The 10,487-nt window shown below is 54.3% G+C and overlaps 1 protein-coding gene across 1 annotated transcript; it reads left to right on the top strand.

Annotated features, from left to right (window-relative positions):
- The first annotated feature begins 883 nt into the window (after positions 1-883).
- LOC142024379 (galectin-4-like) lies at positions 884-8,983 on the top strand. Its single transcript, XM_075016337.1, has 5 exons — positions 884-1,008; positions 2,277-2,365; positions 5,845-6,043; positions 6,574-6,687; positions 8,666-8,983. The coding sequence occupies exons 1-5, from the start codon at positions 979-981 to the stop codon at positions 8,672-8,674; spliced, it is 441 nt and encodes a 146-aa protein (XP_074872438.1). The 5' UTR covers positions 884-978; the 3' UTR covers positions 8,675-8,983.
- The last annotated feature ends 1,504 nt before the right edge of the window (positions 8,984-10,487 follow it).

Consider the following 10,487-nt stretch of genomic DNA (forward strand, 5'->3'; position numbering starts at 1 on the left):
TCTTCATTCCACTCCCTGCCCCAGACTCTGCTAGGGGTCAGGTTCCACTGTGGTGGTGAAGCACTTGACTTTCAGAGGGTGACTCCACAGCCCCCTGCCTGAGCCACGAGATAAGCTGAGAGGTCGGCCCCCCACAAGCCTGTGTTTGTGCCGAGCAAGGGAGCCCTGGGATCAGTACTCAGATGCAGAGGAGGTCTCAGAAAACCCAGAAACCCAGACTGGGGATCACAGCCATAAGAGAGAATCTGAGCATGCAGAGTCCCAGCTCCCGGCTAAAGGAAGAGGCAGGCCAGGCCAAAGCATTACCCCTTTCCCAGCTTCTCAGGTCGTTCCCCAAACAAGCCCTGACCAGAGGAGCGATCCCCGAGGACTCCCAGGGATGTGCTGTGCACAGTGTTCCCCGTAAGCTGAGCGCTTGGGCAGCTGCCAAGGAGAGATTCAGGGGCTGCCCAGCTGATTAGCTGAGCTCCCCCAGCCAGCAAGATGTGTCTCTACTGGTGGTGTGCACCTGCACAGGTAAAGTTTAGTCAGCCCCTGGGTGGAAAAAATTAGAACACTGGCCATGTGCCTCAGCACTGGAGTCTGCAGACGGGGGTATCTTTGAAAGGGGAATAACCCTTGCCTCACTCCTAAATAGCCAAGTAAGTGGCTGAGAGCCAGGTGAGAACAAACCTGCTGCTTTTGAAAGGGACTGGGTGGCACACCCAGAAAGCACTGGGCAGGGGAGGGCAGCGGTGTCTGGCAGGCTCATGCCACGGCAGGGGCACATTCCTGACTCTGCCACATATCAGCAGCGCAGACGGCATTGCTGGGACAGACCTGCCAGCACGGCTGGTGTTAAGGGGTTAAATCAAAGCTCTGGGGGTTGGCAGCAGAGAGCCACACCGCCCCCTCTGAGCTTGCTGATCAGGAGACAAAACTTAGTGAACAGCGAGGAGCTGCCTGGGGTTACTACTTTCAGCAGCCAAGCAGCTCAGCATGGCTTTGCAGCAGCCTGTTCTGAACCCGGTGAGTGAGGCAGGGTGGGAGCAGGGGATGCCCAGTGTCTGCAGGAGACATGGGGCAGGGCTGGGGTGACCAGCCAGCAACTGTGAAAAACTGCATGTCTGGCAGGGAATAGTGCCATGGAGATGGTGGTAACAGAGGTCAATATCAGTGTTCCCCAAACTGCATTCCCTGAAAAGAAGTTTGATGCTAGTCATATTTTTTCTTCTAAAATATTAAATAAGAAATTGTGTAACAAAAATACTAAGATATCAGAATAGCATTTAGATTGCAGGTATATTAATATTGATAACACGGGCGTAATAATATAGTTATAAGATTTGTGCCGAAACAGAGACGCAAAAACACTCTTCCCATTTAAAAAGTCTGTCAAATGCGACTCATTTCTGTTTGCCAGTCATTTTCTGTAAAAATAACAAATTTGTCAAAAAAACCTCTCACAATTTAAAAGTATTTTTTCGTATCTCATTACTTGTGGTCTTCTTGTGCATAAAAATATGTCCGCTTTAAGGAAGGACAGGCCTTCTTTGCGCAACCTTGTCCTTCCTGTTTTTTAACAGAAGAACAACACTAACCCTCTCTCTTCCAGCTGTTATATTAAATGTTTTCCTTTGGGTTTGTGCGTAATTTTTTGTTTTTATATTTACTTATGGGGTTGCCAACCCCCCTCTGGAATGAACTCATGTCCTTCTGAGAGCTGATGTTCTCTTAACTCTTTTACATCAACTTTTGAAAGTTACCTGTCCCCAGAGGCTCTGAGACTAGGCACTAGGGAGAGTGACATCCCTGCTGCACAGCAGTGGCCACAAAGCACCTGGCTTTAGCTCACGTTGTAGAGCAGAGGACTTTGGCCCCTATGGTCACAGGGTCACTTCCTTCTGCTAACAATCTGGGTCTGTTGGGGTTACAATTATATGTGGCAATTTGTCAGTATGAAAGCCCCGCCCCGTCTCGCCTGGATGTGTTCCATCAATATATTCAAAGCCACAAAGTGTTCGGTGGCCAAAATTGGTCTATATAAATCCTAACCCCTAATATCAGGACAGCCCAAAGAATACTGGGGAATCTGGTCACCCAGTCAGGGCCCCAGCAGAGAGGCTGTCCAGCCACAAGAGTTCAAGAGGGGTAGACTCAGCGGAGAGCTGGCAGTAGGGGTGGTGGGAGTTACTGCTCCCCACCAGCCAGGGCAGGCCTTGTGCTGCTGGGGGCTTGGCCTCAGCATAGGGTTCCTCAGCCAATCTGACAACTGTGGGGTGGCTGGTTTCTTCCAGAGCATCCCCTACTCTGGACCCATCTACGGAGGCCTGAGTGATGGGAAGACCATAATAATCCAAGGAAAAGTTGAACCCTCCATACGAAGGTGGGTGCTACTTACCCCTCCCACGAGCCACCTCACCCAGGCCCCCCTCCAGCTGGGTTCAGCTACATCCCTCCCCTCCCCAGCACCCAAGAGCTCTCCACTACCGCTCCCTCCTTCACCACACCACTCAGGGAACTGTCCTCACTGCCACCTTCCCAGAGCTCGGCTCCTCCCAGCCTTGGCTTCCCTTCACCCCCCATCTCTCTTCCCCACCGGCTCAGCTGCACAGGGCTAAGCATGTTGAGTGTGGGGTGGCGTGTGGGGGGTCTGGGAGCAGGGGGTGGGGATGTGGTGGGTGCAGGGGTCAGGGCAGGAGCTGGAAGCGTTAGGGGGGACTCAGGCAGGGGGCTGGAAGTGTGGGGGGTGCAGGAGTCAGGGTTGGGGTGTGTGAGGAGGGGCACGGGGCAGGTGATGTGGATATGGGGGGTTCAGGGCAGGGGGCTGGGTGTGTGTGGGGGGGGTGCGGGATTCAGGGCTGGGGTGTGTGTATGAGGAGGGGCTTAGAGCCCGGGAGTGGGGCACATGTGGATGCAGAGAGTGCATGGAGCAAGGACGCAATTTGGAGATGGTGAAGGGGTCCAAGCCTCCACCCCAAGATTTGCACCAGGAGGCCGTTTGCTGTTCCCTTTCCTCTCTCTCAGGGAGCACGAGGGCAGTTACCAGCCCGGCTCACTTCGTCTGCTGCCCGCTCCCTCCTGCAGCCAGTGGAGACCGGCGCGCACCTGCTGTGGGCTTTGCTCTCGGTCCTGAAGGGGAAAGGGGAACAAGCAATGACCGCCCCAAACTAACCTCAGGGATGTGGTGCTTCACCCCCCTACACTCTCTCAAGGGCAGCCTGGAGGGAGGGGCTCAGGCAGTGCTGGGGAATGCACCCCCCCGTCCCTTTAACAGAGCCCTGGGCCGATACGACATTTGTATCTGCCTCCACCTCTGTACTCAGAGAACATGAGCCGCAGATACCTGCATCCCACCTGCGGGTGCTGCAGCTACAGAGGAACTCCCGCCGATTTGCGGGCTCTGCCCTTTAACCCGCCTGCCTGCAGCTCAGCAGAAAGCCCCAGGAGCCCAGCTGGGCATGCGCCACCCCCCCTTCTGCAGCCAACGGCTCCCGCCAGCCAGAGCCTTCCTGCTGGAGCCACCAGCTTACTTCCACCTCCGCATACCAGCCACTCCATCTCTCTGGACCCTGACACCCCCCCCCAAGCCCCCACCTTGCCAGCCCCCACAGGAGCTCCCTCTCCACCCAGCACAGGGCCCAGCCTGTATACTACCTATGTGTATGACAATGGGTTTCTGTCCAGAGCAGTGGTCAGCAGCCAGTGTGCCGCAAAGGGGCATTTAGTGTGCCCCAGAGCCGCGTGCTGGGCATGCCGGTGGGAGAAGGGCCTGCTGGCAGTGGCGCCTCTGGGGGGTTGCTGGCATTGAGTTAAAGTGGGGGGGCTGAGGGGGCTGCCTGGCTCTGGTGGGGTACATGAGGGGGTTGGGTTTGAGTGAGGGGTTGGGAGTGCCTGGTTCTGGGAGGGTGTAAGGGGGTTGCATTCAAGGGGGCGGGGCTGGGGGTGCCTGGCTCTGGTGGGGTATGTGAGAGGGTTGGGTTTGAGTGGGGGTGCCTGGCTCTGGGGTGGAGGGGTTGGGATTGGGTTAGAGTTGGGGGCTGGGAGTGCCTGGCTCTGGAGGGATTGCATGAGGGGGTTGGGTTCGAGTGGGCGTGCCTAGCTCTGGAGGACAAGGGAATTGAGTTACGTATTTAGGGGGTGCCGTGGAATTGTACCACCTGCTGGGGGTGCCCTGCAAGGCGATAACAGTTGCTGAGTGCCCGTCTAGCACTTTCTTCCAGCCCAACATCTGCTTGCAAGCAGAGCTGCAACAGGGTCTGGGGTGTTTGCTACTATAGCTGTTCACGGCTCCCAGCCAGCTAGTCAGGAGTCCTGTGACGGGAGGGGCATGAACTGTGGGGGTGCACATAGTTATGGGGCCCCCCCTTTTTTACAGGGCCCCTGGCTAGTGCCTCTCCATCCCCCACCGAAGGCCAGCTGGAGCAGGAAAAGAGGCCTTGGGGTGGAGGGTTGGGGTGGGGTGGCCCCTTCGTTGCTACTCCCCATGTCAGGGCCCCACCCCTTGTGCCACCCTGGCTATGCCGCTGAGAGGCCGCCTCCGGCCCTGGTGAGACGGGTACCGATGGGGATCAAATCAGGAAGGCCCAGGAAAGTGACAAGAATGAGCCTAGGACGAGCTGCAGGGCAGAGGAGCTCAGCCAATTACGTGTCTCGCAGTGAAAGCAAAGGGAGGACTCGTTTGTGAGGTGTGGCAGGCAAAGAGCCCTTTCGTCTCCCAGGTAAAACCACAGCAAGGTCCAGGGGCTCCAAGGTGAAGGGAAACCAACCCAGGTGAGGAACGAGGGACTAGGATTTAACAGCAATGGGAACTAACTACTGGGGGAGTTTACACAGCTGCTAGCCCTCCGTTGCCTCTCTGGGGTCCTCTCCCACCTCTGGTACCCAATCTAGCTGTACCTGTCTGCACTCTTTAGCATCCAGTGACCCTCTTTTGGTGGGTCTCGGGGGGTGTCTCTAGATTCACCTGGAGCTCCAGCTTCAAGTGATCCCAGCCCTGCTACAGGGCTGTGTTCCCAGCATGTACCCCTTGGAGACACTGTTCTCCTGGACTCTTACCCAGCCTCAGTCCTCACCCAGCCAGGAGCTCCCTCAAGCACCCTACAACCTTGCAAATTGTCCTTCACCCATTCACAGCCACCAGCCAGAAGCCTGTTGCTTCCCCCAGTCCATCCCCCCACCACCCCTGGCCATGCTACACTCCCCTCCCACAGCCCTGCTCCTCCCACTCCCAGCAGCAGCTCTACCAACTCTGCTCTGGGCTATCACTCCTTTTTATATGGCCCTCCCAGGCCCTGATTGGTTCCAGCCCATGCAGCCACTCTAGCCTGCTTGGAGGACCTCTGCACTGCTCCCATTCTAGGACAGGTGTGGCAGATCCCTGAGTTCTCCAGCAGGAGGCCTTTGGGCTCAGCACAACTCCTTATGCCCCGCTTAAGGCAGGGCTGCCCCCCACAGGACTTATTCCTTCTCCTTCCCGAGGAAGGGCTGCCCTAGGGCACCTTCCTCTGTGCAGGTCCCAGAGGAAAGGCCCCTTCTATTGTCTCCCAGCCTTACCCCATAGCCCCCTCCCAAACCTACCTGCCCCACAGGGCCTCCTCTCCACCCCACCCTCATGCTCCCTCTGGGCCCTCCAGGATCCCCTTCCCCCATGCTTAGGGCAGGCAGCCCCCATGGCCACTCCTTGTCAAACGCAGCCAGGCCCCCCACACCCAGCTCAGGAAGTCCTCTCCTACTCCCCTAACCCAGGCAGCCCCCAGGCCCTCTCCGTGCCAGGGGCCGCCCCCCATGAGGTCTCGCAGTGAGGGCAGTTCTCCCCCCGGCGCGGGCAGCCCAGGTCACTCCCCACGTTCGGCTCACTTTCAGATTCGAGGTGAACCTGCGGTGCGGGAACCGGGACATCGCCTTCCACTTCAACCCGCGTTTCGATGAGAGCCGCCAGGTGGTCGTGTGCAATACGGAGCAGGATGGCTGCTGGGGGGAGGAGGAGCGGATCTACCACATGCCCTTCCAGCCGGGCTCCTCCTTTGAGCTGATCATCACTGTGAAGAGCTACTGCTACCAGGTGAGCGCCTGGCCCCCGCAGCCTGGGTACCCCACTGCATCCAGGAGAGAGTCAGGTGCTGCCTAGCTGGTTAGAAGAGCGCCCACAGCCAGCAGCGTTTGTTTCTATTGGTGGTGCACTTCTGCCCGTGCCTTGGAGCACATAACATTTATTCTGCCCATGGATGGAAACAATTAGAAGGAACATTGCCCCATATTCCTACAATATTTGCTAGTTTTCTTACAGCCCCTGCTCCTGGAGTCACGTGATTCCAGCAGACTCTCAGCTTTTATTCAAAAAAAAAACCAAAAAAAGCCCCCACACTAAGTTGCCAGGTCTCAGGGCTGTGAAGAAAAGTTTGAAAATATGAACCCCGATGCAAATAGACAGGGTCCATCGTTCTTAATATTTAAGCTGATCTTGCCATTTGCTGGGGCCTGACATAATTTTGGCATGCTGCGGTTAGCGGCTGGGCAGCCCTGCCATGAATCTCCCCCGCGGTGGATACCCAACTGTTCTCACGCCTCACCCTCCCTCTGCTCTCTCCCTAGGTCTCAGTGAATGGGCAGCCTTTTGTGGATTACAATCACCGTGTCCCCATTTCCACTGTCCACACCCTGGAGATCGCTGGGAACGTGACTGTCGACAGCATCAACTTCACAAGCGTGAGTCTCTGCTCTGGCCGTGTTAGCCCCCGTGGCAAGGGACATGGTGTTAACACGCTGTTCAAGCGTCCCAGGCAGGGCCGGCCTTGCAAATGATGGGGCCCTGTGCAACTGAGGCCCCCCCTCCACTGTGCAGCTTCTGCCAGGGACCATGGGTTTCCCTCCCTGTCCCTTGCATGGCTTCGGCTGGGAGCTGAGGCTTCGCTCCCAACCACAGGCAACTTCTGTGGAGGGCCCGGGGCTCAGGACCTCTCATCCCCTCCACTGCTTCCCCAATGCCCCCTGCAGGTGCAGTGGGGGTGTGGGAGGCTTCACAAAGGGGCACATGCAGCCTTCAGCCCCCAGCCCCCTCGCACTCAGAATCAGCTTGCACTGCTCTTGGGCTATTCCGCACCGGGGGGCAGGAAGGGACTGCCCAGCACTCGCTGGAAGTGGGGAGGGGTTGAGGCATGGCTGGAACAGGGGCAGGGAGGGGGAGGGACAATGGTGGGGCATGGGCGGAGCAAGATGAGGAGGGAGGGGCTTGGGCTGGAGGCAGGCTGCAGGGGAGCGGGTGGCACATGGCCAGTTTCCTCCCTAACCTGGAGTTCTCTGCCCAGTCACCACTGGCCTCCATTTCCCTGAACTTGCCAGGACTTGAGGGTTTCCCTGGGCCCGGAGTGGAGCTGCAGAGGCTGAGGAAGTGCAGAGGGGGGTCTCCTCTTGGCCTCAGCCTGGCAGCAGGGAGCCCTGCCGAGCCGGCAGCTGCTGGCTAAGAGCCGCATGTTGGGGAGGAGGCAGGGAGAGACCAGAGAGGAACATTGCTGCCTTAGGGGCACGCGTCTGCCTAGAGCCGGCCCTGGTCCTGGGTTTCACTGGACTGTCCTGCTCAACTCCCCAAACCCTGTGCTGGGTGAAGGAGCCTATTGCAATCATCCTAGGCTACCCTAAGAGGAGAGGGGACAAGGGGTTAGTTTGCCGCAGCCCCGTCCTTTGAGAAGGCCCCCAGACAGAGTGCAGCTGACGTGGTGGTCTTTACCTCCCCCAGGCTCATGCCCAACTAAACCTTATCAGTCTTTAAGGTGCCCCAGGGCTCCTCGTTGGTATCCCCAAGAGAGTGGCACTGGGACTGAATGCACAGGTTGGAAGATGGCCACTTTAGAGCAGCAGCTGCCCGATCTAAAAGGGCCAGGCTCAGAAAATCATGCTGGGAAGAGGCTTCCTGCACTGTGGAGGGGTGGTCGAGGTCGGGAAGCCAAGAGGGTGGGTCCAGCTGGGGAGAAGGGTCTGTCCTGGGGTTAAGTATCAGTGTAAATATGTCAGTGTCTACTAGTGTTAGTGTCACTAGCCGGGTAGATGTATCCCATGCTGGGGAGATAGTTGTTGCTTGTGACTCTTTGGAAAATTTTTGGATTGAATATGTGGTTTTAAGAATCAGCTAATAAGTGGGCCACTCACCAAAAGTATCTTTATCTACCCAAGCAAATATGTCTGGTGCCCAGCATTCAATGTAACCGGAAAGGCCAGCTACAACGCAACTTTCCTAACACTATGTACTGAAGGGCCAAGATCCTAATAATGTTCTCGCCAGAGTTTGGCCACAGTCATGTTCAGCCTCTTTAATGTAAGTTTACACAAAGCAGGCCCCAAACCTTCATCCTAAGTGAATAAGACATTGTGCAGATAGTAAAACAAGACATTGTGCATTAAACAAGAGCTGATGCAGTATAAACCATGGGTGTGAGAGCAGTAATGCAACCTTATCTTGAATTATAGTCTTGTAATTCATTGGAGAGGGGCTGCAAGTCTGGTCTCCAGTTGAGGGAGAGATAACATTGCTTCTTCCTCAAATATCTGCCTAAGTTCAGGAGAAGCTCTAACATGTTACCATGAGTGATGGTGTAGACCCTTGACAGATGTCAATCTGAGCCCAGAAAGGGGGATAGCATTTATAGTTGTACCAATATATATATTGCTCATTGTTCTTTTATGTCTCAAGACCATGTAGGAATGTACCTATGGAGAACACCTACCGGAAGGTGCCACCTGACATTCTTAAGGACCAGGAACTGGAATGTAACCTATCTTCTACAAGAGAAAATGTAGGGGGGTTACACCTTAAACTACTGGCTTATTGGGCTGATTATGCCTTGCTGCTAGCATCTGTCCCGGGGCTTTTGGGACCCCATTGTATCCCTCCACCTATTGGCACTATCTATAATTCATTGTCATCAGCTGTTTGTCACTTTCACTTAGCCTAACAAGCAATATGACGCTCTGCCAGCTGTGTGTAATAAAGGCCTTGTGCTTGAATCCACACAGTGTCAAACATCTGTTCCTTCACTCACAGACAAGGTGCAATCAGTAAATCAAGTCAGACAAGAACATGACAAAGGACAAATATCTGACACCCACACACACAGCCCAAGAAACCACTTCAGTCTCTGGCAAAAACACAGTGGAGTTTTCTGACTGCTGAGGAAGAAAGGCTTCTAGCTTCGGAAACAAGTGAAAGGGCAGGCAAATTTATCCACTGGGGGGTAGGGCGAGGAAGGGATTGAAATTAGGAATCAAAATAAATAACTGATATTTCCAAAGCGCTGACAATCCACAGTCTACACTGGAATTAACGAGAGCGCCCAGCTGCTCAGCTCCTTTGCAAACCAGGCTGCTTTCTGAGGTGGACTTAGCTTTAAGCATCTGGTCTGAAACATCAGACCTCTGCTACAGGTTGAATCACTCTTGCCTGGCACCCTCAGGACCTGACTGTTGCCAGGTGAGAGACTTTTCTGGACCAGGGAAGGTCATATTGTCTAGTAGCATCACCAACATTTCCACTGCTTACTGGGTTCTTAGAACACATTTAGGGGTGAATTACAGCTAAATAACAGCACAGAACACTGAGAGCCAAGACTGGTGACTGTAGACACACTTTATGGGACCCCCAGGCAACCTGGCCACGCTCACAGTAAGCAGTCGTCTGGCTAACCAAAATCATGCCGGATTATAGAGCTTGCTGGACAAGAAAGTGCCGGACTAGAGAGGTTCGGCCTGTATTAATACCAATCCCACATAGTAACAGAGGGAGCCGTGCTAGTCTATACACTATCAAAACAAACAGCAGTCAAGTAGCACTTTAAAGACTAGCAAAATAGTTTATTGGTGAGCTTTTGTGGGACAGACCCACTTTTGAGACCATAGCCAGACCAGAACAGACTCAATATTTAAGGCACAGAGAACCAAAAACAGTAAGCAAGGAGGACAAATCAGAAAAAGATGATCAAGGTGAGCAAATCAGAGAGTGGAGGGGTTGGGGGGGGAAGGTCAAGAATTAGATTAAGCCAAGTAATTGATTCTAATTTGATTGTGATGAGATCACAAATTGTACTGCTAAAGATTGTAACATACTAAGACTTCCGTAAGGCATGTATCTCTGTATTGTACCTCATTTTGCTTAAAACCAAGGAAGATACAAGAGTAACACGACTGGGGGCTGGAGAGAATCTTTGTGAGACTGCAGGAAATTTGGCCACACCCATGATCAAGTGGTTATCTGGCTAATTAAATTGTGCTGGATTACAGATGTGTGAAGGCGAGAGCGGTGGAAAATTACCAACAATAAACTCCTCGTGACTTTAGCTGGGGTGAAAACCGAGTCTGAGGTCCGGGTGAAGCACTGAGCAGATGCTTCTTCCCCCATGCTGCTGTAAGGCAATAAGCAAAATCTTTGCCAAAAAGAGGAAACTGACCTACTGCTAACTCCGCATGCCATGTAAACCAATGTTTCAAAAGGAGGAAACAAAACTAGATATAGTGCAAGA

The sequence above is a fragment of the Carettochelys insculpta genome, chromosome 22 (genome assembly GCF_033958435.1).
Source record: "Carettochelys insculpta isolate YL-2023 chromosome 22, ASM3395843v1, whole genome shotgun sequence".
Lineage (NCBI taxonomy): Eukaryota > Metazoa > Chordata > Testudines > Carettochelyidae > Carettochelys > Carettochelys insculpta.

Excerpts from the sequence above, each read along its gene's own strand:
- LOC142024379 (XM_075016337.1), top strand. The coding sequence starts at position 979 with ATGGCTTTGCAGCAGCCTGTTCTGAACCCG. Across the intron at positions 1,009-2,276 it reads AGCAGCCTGTTCTGAACCCG|AGCATCCCCTACTCTGGACC; the intron begins GTGAGTGAGGCA and ends GGTTTCTTCCAG. Across the intron at positions 6,044-6,573 it reads TGAAGAGCTACTGCTACCAG|GTCTCAGTGAATGGGCAGCC; the intron begins GTGAGCGCCTGG and ends CTCTCTCCCTAG.